The sequence below is a fragment of the Callorhinus ursinus genome, unplaced genomic scaffold, assembly GCF_003265705.2.
Source record: "Callorhinus ursinus isolate GAN/ISIS: 27379988/994484 unplaced genomic scaffold, GSC_fseal_2.0 scaffold25, whole genome shotgun sequence".
Classification (NCBI taxonomy): Eukaryota; Metazoa; Chordata; class Mammalia; order Carnivora; family Otariidae; genus Callorhinus; species Callorhinus ursinus.
Genome location: NW_027397087.1, coordinates 24,214,953 through 24,234,409, shown reverse-complemented (window position 1 = coordinate 24,234,409; position 19,457 = coordinate 24,214,953). Strand labels below are relative to the sequence as shown.

The following is a 19,457-nucleotide window of genomic DNA, read 5'->3' as shown; positions in this document are numbered from 1 at the left end:
TTTCTCTGATTGACTTATTTCACTCAGCATAATACCCTCCAGTTCTATCCATGTCGTTGCAAATGGCAAGATTTCGTTTTTTTGATGGCTGCATAATATTCCATTGTATATATACACCACATCTTCTTTATCCATTCATCTGTTGATGGACATCTTGGCTCTTTCCATAGTTTGGCTATTGTGGACATTGCTGCTATAAACATTGGGGTGCATGTACCCCTTTGGATCACTACATTTGTGTCTTTGGAGTAAATACCCAGTAGTGCAGTTGCTGGATCATAGGGTAGCTCTATTTTCAACTTTTTGAGGAACCTCCATATGGTTTCCAGAGTGGCTGCCCCAGCTTGCATTCCCACCAACAGTGTAGGAGGGTTCCCCTTTCTCTGTATCCTTGCCAACATCTGTCATTTCCTGACTTGTTAATTTTAGCCATTCTGACTGGTGTGAGGTGGTATCTCATTGAAGTTTTGATTTGGATTTCCCTGATGCCGAGCAATGTTGGGCACTTTTCATGTGTCTTAGATAACTTACTTTTAATTGGCTCTTTAACCTTTCTGTGTAGAATACCTAAGGTTATGGTACCAGTAAGTACTACTATGGTAGTAGTAAGAAAAGTTATTACTGTTAAATGTGTCCTGTCACTATATAAAATTTTTTGCTTACATTACTTCATTTAATCTTTATAATAACACTATAAAGTGTAATAGGCACACATATCATATCCCCTTGTCCCCAGCTTTATAGATGAGGAAAATTAAGGCTTAGAAAACTTAATGTCACTTGATAATGGATCTTGTGTTCTTAAGCATGTGCTCCTCTGCTTCACTTATGGTAGAAAGCTGTAAATTCTAACATTGCTCCAGGGATTTCTGGGGCTCTTCTGAAATCTGTAAGCCTTTCTAAAATGGCACATTTGCATCTATTGTTGTTTTAAGCCAAATTCTCTCCTCATTGTATTTAGCAGTGGATGTTCTACTTTACAACTAATTAAGAGGGAAAGGACATTCCTTTAATGTCTATTATTATTTTCATATAATTTGCTCAAGTGCCAATAATTTACTTTCACAACTAAATTACTATGTGATTGTTTAGATCACTGTGTATATGCTTGAGTGAATTTAGTATCCCTGTATGTTTATTCTCAGCAGAAGCAAATGACAGGTGAAGTATACCAACTTAGGGTAGACGTTCTGATGAGAATTTGGCTACCCTTCTTTAAATAATTGTTTTTGCAACTGTAGGCATAAGTGTATGACGCCACCATGGAACATGATATTGCTGTTCTAGAGAATCTTAGGGACTATGGCTTCTGAGGCAGTACCAGAACACAGAGACAGTTTGCAGTGAAAATGTTCAATAACTTCTCTAGGTGTTTTGATACTCATATGTGATGGTGATAACCACATGTATTTATCAGCTTAAAATTCATATTTGTTCAATTCTGTACTTAGGTAGTAAAAAGTACTTTCTCCTAGGCATAGAAGCATGAACAGTTATAACAAGTTAAGAATACCACTTAGTCCTTTGTTCATGGTTGATTTGGAGATCACATAGATAATCTACATAAGCAGTCTTGCTATCTTATATATTTATATTCAGACATTACACTAGGAATTCATTGATGTGGATATAACTGGTTTCAGCAGTTTAGGGAGTCTTATAATCATGGATTTAAAGGTGACCTTGTAGATCAACTAGTTAAAAGGGTTTTAGGGTTTAATTCATTTGCTCAAGAACATAAGTTAGTGGCAGACATGGTAGGGAAGAAAGCACAAGAGGTAACGTGTCAGAGAACTGAGGCATGCCGTATGTATGAGAAAGGAGTTAGAAGGGAAATCAGGATGATGCACTAGAATAGCTTTGTGACCTTATGGGAAAAAAGTCTGAACTTTTTTAATGCAAGTAAGTAGGTCTTATTTTCTATGTATAATATGAGGGTGTTAGACCAGATTTTTAATATCCTTTATCTCTTCAAAAATTGGATGATATCTAACTACTTTTCCTCTAGAGCTTGAAATATTTTTTATTTTGCTGATTATCAAATGACTATATAAAATATTTTTGGCTGTTGATGAAGTAGGAGTGTGTCTACCACCATTAACATTTTTCTTTTAAATAGTTGCATAATATTCTCTTGTTTCATTGGTGAATATATTATTTACCAACCCATCAACTAAATGGACATTTAGATTGTTTCCCCTTTTTTACTATTAAACATGGCTGTGGTATACATTATCTTCAAAACTGCTCATGTAAAGTACACTATTCGGTAATTTTTTGACACATCTGTGGAACTGTTACCATAATCAATATAGTGTATGTATCCATTGCCCCCAAAAGGCTTCCTCCTACTCAGTGTAATCCTTTTCTTCTTTTCAACCCTTCTTTCCTCAGGTACTAAACTGAAGGCTAGTTTGCATTTTGTAGAATTTTATGTAAATGCACTTATGTATTATGTAGTCTTAAAAAAATCTGGCTTCTGCCTTCAGCTCAGGTCATGATCCCAGGGTCCTGGGATCAAGTCCCGCATCAGGCTCCCTGCTCAGCAGGGAGTCTGCTTCTCCCTCTCCCCCTGTTTGTTCTCTCTCTGTCTCTCTCGCAAATGAATAAATAAAATCTTTAAAAAAAAAAATCTGGCTTCTTTAGCACAATATTTTTGAGATTCGTCCATATTCATGTATATTAATAGTGCATTCCTTTTTATTGATGTAGTATTTCATTGTGTGGGTAACATCTTTATGCATTTGCCTATTGGCAAACTGGCATCTTCTTTGCCCTGGACATTTGGGTTGTTTCTGTTTTGGGTTATTAAAAATAAAACAGCTCTAAAACTTTTGATAAACTCATCAATTATTGATTGATTAAAGATCATTTTACATATATATTTTGAAAAAAGACAGGATGTAACAAATACTAAGGACTTTTACTGTCTTGGTCTAATACCTGAGCTCTAGAGAGGGGACATTTTGGAAATTTAAGATGAGCCTTACGGAAGCAAGAGAGCAGAAGGAACATTCATCTTAATGCGAGTTGTGTATAGATTTTGTCTCCCCCAAACCAATGCCCATCCTTCAAAACACAGTTCAGAATCTAGAAGCCTTTCTGGCCCCTCACTTCTGGCTGTACCTCTCTTTACTTCCGTTTGTATATTGGTGAGTCCTCATTGTGTTTTGAATCCTGCAGTTTACAGGTCAGTGGTCCATATGATTGACCTCTGTGAAGAGGCATGGAAGGAAAACAGCTGTTGACTGGTTGAGTACATTAAATTCAACCAATATTTAACTGTTTATTAACTGCGGATCATTGAAGCAACACTTAACACTTAGGGAATTAGTATTTAAATGGATACTTGTTTATACGTCTAACACCCCAGCTAGACTGTAAGCTCTTTGAGGGTCTGTACTCTGTGTCTGTTTATTCTTGTGTTGCTGATGTTTGGTAACTAATAGTCTTTTTCCTCTCATTACTTGTTTTGTAAATAAATTAATGCAATTAAGAATAACATTGGTATACAATTAGGAAATTTATGTGCGTACATGCCCTAATTTTGAACAAGGTCTGTGTTATAGTGAATCTGTAAAGTAGTTAGTGATTTAGAATACACTTTCACGTAGAAACCGTTTTTAAGTTGCAGACAGTTCCAGCTTATTGCAGGTGGAATGAAGGCTAATAGGAGGATATTGTAGTCAGCAGTTTATAGGTCTTTGGTTAATGGATGACCTTTGAAGAGGAATGGAAACCAGCTGCTGACTGAAAAATTAAATTCAACAAGTGTTTGTTGATTTGTGCATGGACAGGAAGGATTAAGACTTAAAAAAGAAATCCATCAGGAGAATCTTCAGTCAGTAATCTAGTCAGAATGTGATTAATGCTTAACTGAAATGTCATCAAAGCACTGAGGGTAGTACAAACTGAAGGAGCCTTAGGGATACTTAGGAAGACTTCTTAGGGGAGGTGGCATTTGACTTGAACCTTGAACATAGGGTATAAGAATCTCTGAAGACAGAAGAAAGGTAGCTGTAACTCTGGCTGCCGTAATATTTGTTTTTAGCTGCCATAGCTCAGGAACTTCAGAAAGGAAAGGAAACTGGCATCTTTTTTGCCCTGGACTCACCCATTTTCTGTGTGTAGGGGTATGGTCCCAGATTGAATAAATGGAAGTAATGGTCATATTAAATCAGTATAAGTTTTCATTACAAGTTTCAGCTGTAAGTTTTACAGGTTTAATGATTGATTATTTTAAAAATTTGAGTGTAGTTGACATTAATTTATCAATATCATTTGAGTGCATAATTTGTGTAAGACACTTTCAGATACTGTGGACACAGAGGTTCTTATCCTAATGCGTCTTAGAGTCTAGTGATTCTGTTTATAATTGATCAGAATAATAGAGCACCATTGCTTCTGTTGACCTGATGCCCATGATCTAGTTGGCCCCCCAACACTAACCCTTTCTTCTTAAAAACCAGGTGTGGGAAAGGACATGCCTGACCCAGCTTCCCATCTCTCTTTCCTGGGAGATCAATGTTGTGAGTACAGGTGGAAAGGGGGACCACCGTCAGCTTCCTCTCCTTCCCAGGGACAATCATACTATGCTTCTCTTCCCATGCTCTCCCCTCCCTCCCCAAACAGAGACTGGATGTGGGGAATGGGGACAGGGTGTTCAGGAGAAAGGGACTCCTATCTCCTGGAGTTCAAAGACGGAAGGACATTTGGGGTTTGCCCTAGCCATTCTTTTATTCCTCCAAACTCATCCTCTGTCCTTAAAAAAAAAAAAAAAAAAAAAGCCCACTTCTTCCTTTTACTCTTCTTCAGTGAATCCTTGTTGATTTTTGACAACTTTGGGAATAAACAGCATTTTTGTGGGCAAGGGCCCTACCCACCTACCCTCCAGATATTAACAACTTTTTGTTCATTGTGTAGTCAGTCTATTTAAATTCAATTAAGATAATAAAAGTTAGATTATTTCATTGGATTTGGTGATTCATAGCATGTTATTGGAGAGATTACACCAAATTTTGACATCTCATAGCCAAGGCCTTGTTGTAGTCAGATTTCTAACCTGCCAGTCACAGAGAGGTGGGGGAAGCCTTACTGGGAATAGTGAGGGTGCAAGGGGATGTGAGGTCTACACTAGTTAGTATGTAGCGAGAAGTGGGGGTTTTATGCACCAGTTCTGTTGGACAGAGAATCTGAATGGTAACTACTTCCTTCTTCCTGGACTGGATGATTGAGAGTTAACTAGACCTATTTCCTGCTTGATGTGGTATCACAATATATGTATTATTTATATTTTCCCCCTCCTGCAGCAAAACAAAAGCAAGAGGTTGGCATGCAAAAGAACTGGAAGAAAGGCAATAGATTTAAAGCCAATCTCTGTTTTAAATAGGCTGAATATTCTACACCAATGATTCATTCTTTGTGAAAGAATATGCTGTTTGGCCTTTTCGGGGGAACTACAGTGCATCCTATGATTTAGCATCACAATGAGGGCTTATTCATTAGTTGAACAAAGGCTTTTTCTAGAAATGGGGTTTATATTGTCAGTAATTTTAGAGGGAAAATGTCATTGTCCATTTTCATCGTTAATGTGATCAGGGTAAATAGGGTCTTTTAGAAGTTTTGAAAGTATATAGGAAAAATTTTACACTTGATTTCCTTTTTTTTTTTTTCTGTTGGGACAGTTTTGTGCTAAGAGAATTTGAAGCATATATAAATACTGTTTTGTTGCTTTGGAAATTTTTTTATCTTAAATATTAAACTGTCAAAAAGAATGTCTCTAGTTTATGATATATAAAATATAATTTACAAAGAGATAAAACACTACATTTTTCTTTTTAGATATTCTAATTCTAATATTTTAAAGTATGGTGTACTAAATAATAGTTTTATTATTTTTCATTCCCCTATACATTTATAAGTAATAATTAGAGTTTTAGTATATTTAATAAGGGGGTATTAGTATTTTCTGTATTTAACATTTTTAAAGGTTGGGAGCAATTGTAATTTTCCCCATTGATACTAAGATCACTTTGCATAGTTTCAGCTGGCATGGTCACTTGTACTGCTGCCTCTATTGTGGCAAGCAAAGCAAGGAGTACCTGTAGTTAACTGGGCAAATCGGATTGAGAGTGACTCTGCAAATACAGTGCCGTTGCCAGGTAGCATAAAGGAATGCTAGAGGTTACAGGTGATTATTTTTGAGTGACAATAGTCATAGTTACTGGTTTTCTCTGGGCCCATTCAGTTGCAGGGGTGCAGGTGGAAGGTTCATTTTAAACAGGATTTGGGTGAGAGGTGGGATTGGGGGACAAGGAAGTTTTAAGCAATACAGTGAATAATTATGATAATTGACTATTGGATTTAAGCTGAATAAACAGAAGGAAGAGAATATCCAGTGATAGTGAACAAAGTGGTAACATTGGTAGATTGAAAGTTCTTGGTGTTGCAGGATTGTTGGAGGGAATTTTCAGAAAAGATAATTGGTGGAAAGAAAGTAGGATGTGCAAGTTGAGATTATTAATGGGTTTCAGTTGTTAGTAATGACAGGTTCAAAAGAATGACTATAAGTGAGAACTTGATGTAGGAGAAGATCACTGGAGAAAAGGTGGTGTAGGTGTACTGGAAGAATCATCGATATTGTTGGAATCACTAAGAATTATATTGGGGTGATGTCAGAGAGATAGGAGCTAAAAATAAGGAAATAAAGGGAAGTAGTGACCTGGGGGCAGCAAATGCCTATAATGAGTTAGAGTAGTTGTAGTTGCATGACTATAAAAGCTAAGTCACAATGAGAATAGTCCTGATGGTCCTAAGGCAGAAAGTGGTAAATGGTTATGAGTGTTTAGTGACGTGAGGGGCAGGGGAATGTTTTCCCAGGAATAGGAAAGTTCTTGGGCTCCCCCCCCTTGATTCTTGCTGGAGTTCTCCCAATGAAGTTGAGCAATACAGCAGGAGTCTCTTGACCTCTGCTAGATGATGGACCAGAGGAGGTGATTTTCTGAAATGTCAATATTCGCTTGGTTCCAGCCAAACACAACTTATTGGAGGTGTGATCAGGCAGAGCAATCTTATTTTAGGCCGCTTTAGCCCCCTAGGGAATGATGGCCTTCAAGGTGGTGGTTCTGTTCTTAAGTTTCTGCTGACTTCCTTTCAACCGCTGCTGTTAGCCTGTAGGGGGTGTGCTATTATACTAGTATTTGTTTCACTTCTCGAGTGGTGGGAAGAAATCCATTCTAATATCTGCTACATATACAATGTCAACAAATATATATGTGTGTGTATACCTGTATATGTTTGTTTATGTCTATAACTATATTAGCTTTATGTATTATATAATGTAGCTGAGATACCCATTGAGCAGTACTTGTTTGAGTACCCTAATCTTAATGTTCAAATGCTCAGCATCAGTGCCAATATATTGATGACAACAGTGTCAGTGTGTCTGGTATTACTAATATCTAGAAAGTATTTATATTTTATTGGATTACTATATAATAAGGACTGCTGAATATGTATAAATCAGACATGTATGTTCTTCTTTGACTTCCCTTATCATCATACTACAGAGAATGATGTTACAGTTGTTTAAGACAGGGATATTTTTGTTTTGTTCCTGAATTCAGTAAGATACTCATTTATTTATTATTTATTTATTTATTTATTTATTTATTTATTTAAAAGATTTTATTTATTTATTCATGAGAGACAGAGAGAGAGGGAGAGAGAGAGAGAAGCAGAGGGAGAAGCAGGCTCCCAAGGAGCAGGGAGCCTGATGCGGGACTCGATCCCAGGACCCTGGGATCATGACCTGAGCCGAAGGCAGACACTTAACCATCTGAGCCACCCAGGCGCCCAGTAAGATACTCATTTAAATGCCGTGCACATTTACTGGTTCAAGTGTTTGGAAGTATAAAATTCTCTCTTCCAGAAATACTTTGTAGTAGCTCTTTTGTGCCTGTGTAGAAACTGATTCAAAATATATTTCTTAGTATTTCTTTTTAAAGATTTTATTTATTTATTAGAGAGAGAGAGAATGAGCATGAGCAGGGGGGAGGGGCAGGAGGACAGGGAATAGCAGACTCTGCTGAGCAGGGAGCTGGACTCAGGGCTTGATTCCAGGACCCCAAGATCACAACCTGAGCCAAAGTCAGTCCAACCAACTGAGCCACCCAGGTGCCCCTCTTAGTATGTTTTGAATGGAGGTATATCCTAATTCCTGTCATGGTCAGATTATATTTGTTTTTCTCAAATTTGAATAATATCAAGATATAAACTGATTTTTATCTATTGAAGTATTATAATTGAACTAAATTATGTATTGAAGCAAAAATGTTATCTTGACATATTTGTTATGTGGTGGACTTATAACCACATTGCTAACAAGTTTCACAGCTCTGTTTACTTTTTAAAACTGAAAATCTTGCATTGAGTAAATCTTCTTAAACTGTTCGAAAAGTGATAACATTTCTCTAAGCATGTGAAATATTTTACCTGGGTGTTATAGAGTTTATGAGTTTCTATCTTTAGCTAAAAGTGGAATTATCATGTCCATGAGTATTCAGCTTGACTGTATGTCTCATTTTTTGGCCAAAGTTCTATCTGGGGGGGCGCCTGGGTGGCTCAGTTGGTTGAGCGACTGCCTTCGGCTCAGGTCATGATCCTGGAGTCCCTGGATCGAGTCCCGCATCGGGCTCCCTGCTCAGTGGGGAGCCTGCTTCTCCCTCTGACCCTCCCCCATCTCATGTACTGTCTCTCGTTCTCTCAAATAAATAAATCTTTAAAAAAAAAAGTTCTATCTGGGGATGAGTGAAAACTAGTTATAAATGAAAACATTCAGAAAATGATAATACTAATACTGCTAAAGAATTTCTGATATACTAGTCTAAGATTATTTTGGTACTGTCTGTGATTGGAAAAATTTGCCAAATGCTGTTGGAGAGCAGGTATAAAATGAGTTTTTCTCTCTTTGACAAACATTTTCACCATCTATTAAGGCAGTGCTAACTGCAGTACCAAAAAGCCCCCAAATTCAGTGACAAAATGCATTAAAAGCTCATTTCTCACTATCTCACAGTTTAAGGTGAGTATTCCTCCTCAGGCAGCTTTTCTTCAGTAAGTAATTCAGGAATCCAGGGTACTTTATTTCATGCTGTTCCCAAGTTGTCTCCCACCAGCCATTCGGAAGGGGAAGAGAGCATGGAGGATCCTGTTTAGTGCACTTCCCTACTGCTCATGTTCCTTCAACTTGAACTTGGTTATATATCACACCTAACTTGGAAGGGAGCTGGGAAATCCAGTGTAGCTTTGTATGCAGGATAATGACCTGTTGGTCAATGGCTACCCAACAATGCCAAGAGAAAAATTGTTTTTTCAAATAAAATTTTTGAATAGTTAAAAACCTTTTTTTATTGGCTAAGTGATATACTGATATGAAGGGTTTGGGGGACATTTATGTATTTTGGTAAACAAATTATTCCCTCTGCCCCCATTATTCTCTCTTTCTTTCTTTTCTTCTTTTCTTTTTGGTAGTGGTAAGGTGTGTGGGATGGGGAGACCAGGTGTGGTAGATGTTTAGGGAAAGTTCATCTGAAAATTATTGTAATGATTTAATCACAGGGCTTGTCTTTTGAAAGGCTAATTAAGTTAAATAGTTTTTTTATTTGGGAGTGGTGTCATCGGTGTCCACGCTTGTGTGTCTGTTAATGTCTCTGTGTGAGAGATAGCAGTTTGGGTTTGGGGGTTATTAAGTTGGTTTTAAGAAATGTCATGATAAAATCAGAACTGTAGTTTGAAATAGTTCTTTTTTTAAAGTTTTAATTTTAATTCCCATATAGTTAACATACAGTGTTATATTAGTCTCAAGTGTCAAAATAGCTCTTTTGTGTGTGTGTATTGGGAGATGTCTAATTCAACTATAAGAATTTCATCGAATGGTAAATATGCATTTATTTCACTGAACTTAAATTAGCCTAAGGTAAGTGGTAAAATAGATTCTTATTATCTTAAATACCGACTTAATAAACAAATCTAAATTAAGGCACCATAAACTGACCTGGTGGTGGAAAAATAAGAACATAACATACTAATTGAATAGTAAGTTAGTTGCTTATCACATTGGAACAGAAACTAAACTTTTGAAAATATATCAATTACTTTCATCCATTTTTATATGGCAAATATTTTATGTATCAGTAACTGAGTGTATTTTTTACTTATCTGCCTAGTTACTGCCAGGGTCAGTGGAAGGATTCCTCCTCATATACATTGTTATCTTAAATAGATAAGCCATTTTCTTAGCCATGAGTTAAGGGAAAACAAGCCAAAGAATCAGTCCATATTCTTAGTTACTAGGGTCTGGACTATCCTAGTATGGGGGTAAAATAAAATAGTACAAAATTATGGATGTATAAATGATACCAAACTATGAACATGGCTTTATAATAACAATTAAAATAAGTAGCAGAGTCCATGGGATCTAAATTCTGTTAACTGAAAAAGGTACTTAAGTATGTGTATAAATTTGCCTATGAATATGACTGTATATTTTTTCTTTGTTTATTAAAATGAGTGTTCTTGGCATGGAGGAACTTCTTCACCTGGTGGTTCAGGCAAGCTAGATTTTCAGGTTAAAATTATATTATCAGAGGAAGATACTGTGGTGATTATAACCTCAAATCTTCTAGAAGGTGAGAATTGAAAATCTGGGCATATTACATTGGAAAACTTTTTAGCCTTTGAGGCAGATTCTTATTAGATACATGTTGGATGGTGTTATGTTTTTACTTTCTCAAAAGTCAGCCTTTGAAATGCTAAAATAATACACATAGTAGGTTTTTTCTCATTTGGCACTTCAGTGCCACTTTGAAATCATTTGTTCTACCAACATTGCAGTGTTTTAGTCCTAATTTTATTTTGAAAAATTTTAAACTTAAAAAAAGTTAAAAGAATTGTGCAATAAACACATAATATCCATCTCCCAGATCTGCCATTAAAAAAATTTTTTTTTGCACCCCTCCAACACTTTTTGGGGAGCTAGTTGAAAATAGGTTGTAGACATCATGAAACTTCATTGCTAAACACATCCCCTAAAACACACACTCCCTAAGAATATGTACATTTTCTTTTTCTTTTTTTTTTTTTTTTAAAGATTTTATTTATTTATTTGACAGAGACACAGCGAGGGAGGGAACACAAGCAGGGGGAGAGGGAGAGGAAGAAGCAGGCCTCCCATCAAGCAGGGAGCCCTGTGTGGGGCTCGATCCCAGGACCCCAGGATCATGACCCGAGCCGAAGGCAGACGCCCAACAACTGAGCCACCCAGGCGCCTCTGAATATGTACATTTTCATAAGTAGCTATAGTAGTGTTTCACCCCTAAAAAAATTAATTCAGCAATATCATTTACTATCCAGTCTGTAATAAAATTTCTCCAGTAGTCCTAAGAAAACCTTTTTTGCATTTGTTTATTATGTCTCTTTTAGTGTCTTAATTACCAGGCTCCCCTACCCTTAGTTATCAACTTTTTCTGTTTTTTTTCTTTAAATGACATTGCTGTTTTTTACTTGTCTAGGTCAGTGACTTATAGGATATTCTGCATTTTGTTGTGTCTGATTGTTTATTCATGATTAGATTCAGTGAACATATTTGGTCAATATTGTATAGGGAAAGCTGGGCATTCCTTACTGCATCACATCAGAGGCACATATCTTTCTACTACTGGTCGTGCTTAGCTTGATTACTTGGTAAATGAAGTGAGAATTACTGTATCTTTAGTGTGAAGGTACTGGTTTCCTTTATAATTAATAAATAATCTATGGAGTGATACTTTCAGAGACTCTGAATATCCTGTTACCTCATATCTTTCACCTAATGGTTTTAGTACCCATTATATGATCCTTGCCTAAATCACTTTATACATATGGGAGTTATAATGTGGTAACATTTTAAGTCTATCATTTCACATTTATTGATTAGAATTTTACAGTTTTTGCAGTCTTGACCTCTGATAAAAAACTAAAGTTTAAGTCAGAACTGTTAATATCAGTAAATGTAGGTTGTCCCGTAACCCCTCCCTCTTAACTGCTAGATTAAATTTGTGTTGTACTATCTAATTAGCATTTCCAAAGAAATAGGTCACTAGTATCCACTTTAGGTTCTAGATTTTCTTGAGAAACTACCTGCAGTATTTCTAATTATAATTCTTTGTACTATATCTTAAGCTACTTAAGGATTTTGCAGTGCTTCCCTTCTCACCCATGTCTTGGTATTTTATCTTGACAGTTCTCTTAATTATGGTAACTTGATTATATTATAAAATATGTTCATGAATAAGGAGAACCCTAGCAAGGGAGAAGTATGAAATTTGAGAGAGTGGAAAAAGCTTTTAAATGACTAAGCTAAAGTGGAACAGTTATCTAGAAATAGAACCAATTCAGTTACAGATAAATTAATCACTGCTTAATTATAAAGGGAAAACAAATGATGATAAAATAGTTACTGGCTTATAAAGCACTCACTTGAATTACGTTTTGAAGAAATTGAAATTCACTCTGCGTTTACTGTGCCATGGAGCATGTTTCTAGGTCACTTTTCCTTGAAGCCAGTTGGTATTCATTGAAGGAATTCAACTATGTAGAATATTATATTAGTCTAACTGTAGTTCAGCTGGAGGTGTACATTTGCAGCATAGGAAATTTAATGTGTTTGGAGGGAAAGGTATAAATTGCGAAATGAAGTAAATTGCAGTATTAACATACTTTATATATCTGAAGCAGGAAAGGTTGGGAAAGTTAAACCTAGAATGAAGAATGATTATTGTCCTTTTTTAGAATTCACAAATCATCTATATGACAAAAATCTAGAGACCAGTGATGTTTTATTGAGGGAGAACTTACGAACCTGCCAGCTTTTAAAATGAGGATGCTCAATAAGCATCTATGGCTTTCGTTAATTGTGACAGTTTTTCATTTATAAGATAATTAGTAATCTCTAAACATATGATAGTAATGATATTACTTCTTTGTGTTTTAGACTATCCCCATAAATATGGTCCACAGGGGGGCTGTGCAGATCATTCAGTATTTGAAAGGATGAGGAAGTACCAGATGACTGGTGTAGAGGAAGTAACACAGGTAAGGATTTTAATACTAGCTTGCATTTAAGAAATGGAAATGAACCTGGGCATGTGTTTCTGCATTAAAAATGTATATTCTAGAATTTCTGAAAGATTTATACCACTGTGGGGAAATAATTTATATTTTTTAATGTTCAAAAGGCCAGGTAACTTGCCTATAATAAAGACATGGTGCTGAGATTGGAATGTGTGACTCAAAAAACATGTGTGACTCAAAAAACATTAAGTCACATGTCCAAAATATACTCTGTCTTTCATGTTTTGTTGTCAAGTTATGAAAAATTTAGTCTGAACATGTGTTTTGTAGAAATTTAAGTATTTGTATTAGTATGAAAATTAGAGTGACCAAATTCCCCTGGTTTGCCTGGGACTTCTCGAGTTTAACACTAAAAATCATGTGTTCCTAAGCAAACTGAGATAGTTAGGCTCTATAATAAAAATCACAAGGCTTTTGATACACACACACACACACATCTATATATTTGTCTAATTAATTGATTTTTAAAGTAATCTCTATGTCCAGTGTGGGGCTCCAGCTCTGCTTTTGATATATTAAGTTTTTTCACCATTTGACTATTGTTTTTTTACTCTTTTTTTGACCTTTTTAAAAATAGTTAATTCAAAGGGCGCCTGGGTGGCTCAGTCATTAAGCGTCTGCCTTCGGCTCGGGTCATGATCTCAGGGTCCTGGGATCGAGCCCCGCATCGGACTCCCTGCTTGGCAGGAAGTCTGCTTCTCCCTCTTCCTCTGCTGCTCCCCTGCTTGTGTTCCCTCTCTCGCTGTCTCTCTCTCTGTCAAAAAATAAATCTTAAAAAAAAAAGTTAATTCAAAACACAGATTTAAAATAAAAAAGTTATTTTTATGGTAAAACATTTATTATGTATTTTGGCATCTTTTCTAAAAGTAAGATGGAGTAATGTTGCTTGAGTTTCTTGAGTCACAAATGCAGATATGTGTATTTCTTGATCTGCAAAATGGCACAAACAATTCCATTTCAGGTGGATCTTTCAAGTACAAGTGAGATTTTATTCTTGTACTTGTTGAATAATTATGTGTCAGTCTTCTGCCGTATGTCAGAGACTGGTAGGTTCTGGGAGTATGTGGAGATGAATGTGAAAGCTTGTTCTCAAAAAATTAATAACATTTGACCCTTGAACAACATGGTGCTGACCCTTGTGCAGTTGAAAATCTGCATATAACTTTTGACTTCCCAAAAACTTAACTACTGATAGCTTCCTGTTGGTTGGATACCTTATTATCTCCATTCAGTAAGACAGTTCTGAACAGTTAATGAACAGTTAATTAACATACTTTGTGTGTTATATATATTATGTACTGTATTCTTACAATAAAGTAAGCTAGATAAAAGAAAATGTTATTAAGAAAATTATAAGGAAGAGAAAATACATTTACAGTATGGTAGTTTATGTATGGAAAAAACTGCATATTAGTGGACTCGCACAGTTCAGACCCATGAAGGGTTTGTTCAAGGGTCAGCTGTAGTTTAATTGGTGACACAGAGAAACAATTGAGAGTGGTAAGAGATAGAAGAGGATTAAGCATGGGGTGATACTGTACACAAATGAGGAATAGTTAATCTAGCCTATGAAGTATTTGAGGACAATAATTAGAAATTAAAAGAATAAGCAGAAGTTAGGTTGACCGTGAAGAGCTAGGAAGACAGGAGGAACAGAGAGATAGCAAGACCAGTAAAGAATTTTTAATTCCAGGGTAGGGTACAAAACTGGAGACTGGGAAGCTAATTTGAAGTGTTTCAGTTACTCAATTGAGAATAGTGCTTGTGGGCGCCGAGGTGGCTCAGTTAAGCGTCTGCCTTCGGCTCGGGTCATGTGAGATTGAGCCTCGCATCGGGCTCCCTGCTCGGCGGGAAGCCTGCTTCTCCCTCTCCCACTCCCCCTGCTTGTGTTCCCCCTCTCGCTGTGTCTCTCTCTCTCTGTCAAATAAATAAATAAAATCTTAAAAAAAAAAAAGAACAGCAGCTTGTACTCAGGTGTTGGTAATGTGGATAAAGAGGACAAGACGACAGAATACTAAATATAAGAGTTTAGCAGTGGCTAGATATAACATTCACATACAGAAGTAGGTTGCATTTCTTTCTATCAGCAGACTACCAGAAAACGAGGACATCATTAATAATAGTATCAAGAATGTCATGATTTGAAGAATCAGTGTAACAAGGAATTACAAGCCTATATAAGGAAAATTATAAAACTTTAGAAGAAAAGTTAAGGAAGATTGATTTTAAATAAATGGAGAGATAGACCATAGTTGTGGAAAATAATACCTAATATCATAAAAACATCAATTTTCCCCATATTGATTTGTAGGTTCACTGCAATTCCAATATAAATTACAACACGGTTATTCACAGTGCAATGGTGGGTTGAAAATGTTATAGAGAAAAGTAAAGGCTAAGAAGTAGGGCCCACCCTAAAGGTGGTGAGCAGGAAAGAGGGATTTACCCTGGAAGATACTGAGACTTATTATAATAATTGAGAGTATGATATTAGCATAGGATGAACAAGTTGACCAGAGGAATGAAATTGAGCGCTCAGAAAAAGACCGATACATGTGTGAAACTTTGTTACATAGGAGAGGTAGAAGCTCAGATCAGTGAGGAAAAGTAGAGATCATTGAATAATTGGAGCCAGAAAAAAATGTCCATTTGGAAAAAAATGAAGTTGGGTCTCCATCTTATCTTATATTTAAAACAAAACAAAACTCCAGGTATCTTAAAAGTTTTAAATGTCTAAAATGAAAAATGTGAAATGCTTAGTGGAAAAAGTAGGTGATTTTCCTTCTAGCTGTGATGGAGTAACTGCTATCCAAGTAGACCTCCTGTAAAAATATGAAGACTGAACTGAACAAAATATTTGAAACAATTATTTTCAAAACATTGGACAACAGGCAGTGAAGGATTGAGATCCCTGAGAGGGTAGCAATAAGTCTCTCTGTGATTTCCCTGATTTTTTTGACTGGAGGCAAAATTTTAGGTGTGGCACAGGGGAAGGGGATCTCAAGAAAAGTGAGAAGTACATAGCAATTCTGCTGAGTTGAAGAGACAGGTCAAAGTTTAGGAAGGATGAGGTATCTGGTCTTAGGACAGAGTACCTGAGAAGAGAGGACTACACTGGGGAAAAAGCTCCAGATATCTGGACAGGGGTTACCCTGAGTCTTAGCTGTAAACTAACCTGTGTGTGCACAGGGTGAGGGTTGTATTAGACAATTACCAGGAAGGACAAACTATTGGAAAGTATATAAATTGAACAACTGTAAGAAATTACACTTGGTAGAGATCCCAAGCCATGGTAAGTTGACCTCACTCTAAAGATTACTTCAAACCTGCCTTTATTAAGCTGAAAAATCAAGCTTGAAAAAGATTAAAGTGATTTTCAAGTAAATTAATTGCCTGTCAGAATAAAGCTCAATAATATTTGTTAAAGGAGGACACGGAATGCAGATATTTAACAGTGTAAACATTCATAACGTCTAGCATTCAAAAAACATTACTAGATGACAAAAAGATGAAAAATGTGATCTATAGTCAGGAGAAGAAAACACCCAGATAGAAACAGAACCAGAAATTACAGGCATTAGCACTCAAGGACTTTAAAGCAACTATTACTAGTATGTTCAAAGAATTACAGAAAAACATGAAAACAGAGAAATTATAATAAAGAACCAAATGTAACTTACAGAACTGTGAAAGGTACATTTTCAGAATTGAAAAATTTAATGGATGGACTTAAGAGCAAATCAGTTATTGCAGAAGCTAACATAAGAAAACATGAATAAAGGACAATAAAACGATAGAAATAACCCAAATCTAAGCACAGAGAGAAAATAATTGGGAGTTCAAGGAGGGAATGTAGAACAAAGATTTGAAAAAATAATATTTCCAGAATTTTAAGATACGACAAAAAGCCTAAGAAGCTCAGTGAAACTAAGGCAGGATAAACACAAAATCATACCAGGACACATTAAAATCAAGTTACTGGAAATCACTAGAAATAAGAGGGGTGCCTGGCTGGCTCAGCCAGTGGATAATGTGACTCTTGATTTCAGGGTTGAGTTCAAGCCCCACATTGAGGGTAGAGGTTACTTAAAAATAAAATCCTTCAAAAAAAACAAAACAAAAAAACAGCCATAGAAAGGAAGATATGTTTACATACAGGGAACAAATTTAAGAAAAACTGCTGCCTCCCCATCACACATTGCGAACTGAAGACATACATGGAATGACATCTTTAAAGTGTTAAAAGAAAAACTGTCAAACTAGGATTCTTTATTCTGTGAAGATAATACTAAAATATGAGAGCAAATTAAAGATCTTTTTTAGACAAAGCTGGGAGAATTTGCCTCTAGGAGATTTACATTGCAAGGAATGTTAAAGGATGTTTTTTCAGGTAGAAAAAGGATACCAGATGGAAATACAGATTTATACAAAGAAGTGAAGAGCATAAAATAGTAAATACGTAGGGGCACCTGGGTGGCACAGTCGGTTAAGCCTTTGATTCTTGGTTTTGGCTCAGGTGGGGATCTCAGGGTTGTGGGATCGAGCCCTGCATCAGCCTCCATGCTCTGTGTGGAGTCTGCTTGTGACTCTCTCTCCATCTGTCTTCCCCATTTACCCCCCTGCCACATGCACGCCCTCTCTCTCTTTCAAAAATAACTAAATCTTTAAAAAGATATTAAATACATAGGTAGAATATAAAGGACATTTTTATCATTTAAATATTTTCTTTAAGAGATAATTAAAATAGTAATGTAAAATGTGTCTATAATATATGAAGAATCAAAATTTATGATAATGGCACGAAAGATAGGAGGGAAAGTGGAAGTATATTGTTGTTTCTTACACTCTACAAGAAGTGGTATAATTTTGACAGGTAGACTCTGCTATTAAAAAGTTGGGTGTTGGAAACCTTAGTGCAGAGCTCAGCAACTTACAGCCTGTGGACCAGCTGCTTGTTTTTGTAAATAAAGTTTTATTGGAATGCAATCACAGTCATTCACAGGTGCATGTCCGTGGCTGCCTTTGCACTACATTGGTAGAGTTGAGTAGTTGTAACAGAGACAGTGTGGCCCAAAAAGCTAAGTATTTACTATCTTCCTTTTAAGAAGATGTTTACAGTAATGTCCCCTGCCCTGGAGTTACCACTGAAAGAAAATCAAGGAGATGTAGTTAACAGGTCAATAAAGGAAATCAAATGTGCAGTTGACCCTTGAAAACATGGATTTGAACTGCACAGATCCTCTTGTATGTGGATTTTTTTTCAATAAATACTGTACAGTACATAAATTATAGCACTATAAATGTGTTTTCTCTTATTAGCTTACTTTATATATGAATAAAATATATAATATATATGGTATGCAAAATATATGTTAACCGACTAGTTATTTTTTTTCAGTAAGGCTTCCAGTCAACTGCAGACTATTAGTATTTAAGTTTTTGGGAAGTCAAAAGTTATATGCAGATTTTCAGCCGGGTGGGAGGTTGGCATCCCTAATCCCTGTGTTCAAGGATCAACTGGAGTTTAAAATACTCAATTAATCCAAAAGAAGGTAGGAGAAAAAAAAAAAAAGGAACAAAGAATATATAGGACAAATAGAAAATAAATAAAATAAGTTTAAATCTAACCATGCTGTTGATTACATTAAATGTAAATGGACTACCCACATTGATTTAAAAAGCTGAGATGGTAAGAGTGATTAAAGCAAGACTAAATCTGTCTAAAAGAAATGTAGTTAAAAAAAATTTTTTTTTAGATTTAAAGTCAATTAATATATAATGTATTATTAGTTTCAGAGGTAGAGGTCAGTGATTCATCAGTCTTATATAATACCAGTGTTCATTACATCACATGCCCTCCTTAATGTCCATCACCCAGTTACCCCATTCCCCCACCCCCTCCCCTCCAGCAGCCTTCAGTTTGTTTCCTATGATTAAGAGTCTCTTATGGTTTGTCTCCCTCTCTGATTTCATCTTGTTTGATTTTTTCCTCTCTTCCCCTATGATCCTCCATTTTGGTTCTTAAATTCCACATATGAGGGAGATGATATGATAATTGCCTTTCTCTGATTGACTTATTTTGTTTCACGTAATACACTCTAGTTCCATCCACATCATTGCAAATGACAAGATTTCATTTTTTGATGGCTGAGTAGTATTCCATTGTGCATGCGTATGTGTGTATGCATATATACAGATGTGTATATGTGTACACACACGTACATATATATACACCAGTATACACACACACACACACACACACACACACACACACACACACACACACA

The 19,457-nt window shown here is 36.0% G+C and overlaps 1 protein-coding gene across 2 annotated transcripts in view; it reads left to right on the top strand.

Moving 5' to 3' along the window:
• Positions 1-19,457, top strand: part of ADAM10 (ADAM metallopeptidase domain 10) — a 133,300-nt gene that overhangs the window by 58,848 nt on the left and 54,995 nt on the right. For both annotated transcript variants that reach the window (XM_025883568.2, XM_025883567.1), the window contains one exon: positions 13,031-13,131. In XM_025883568.2, the coding sequence (XP_025739353.1) occupies positions 13,031-13,131 (101 nt within the window). The remainder of the gene's footprint in view (positions 1-13,030; positions 13,132-19,457) is intronic.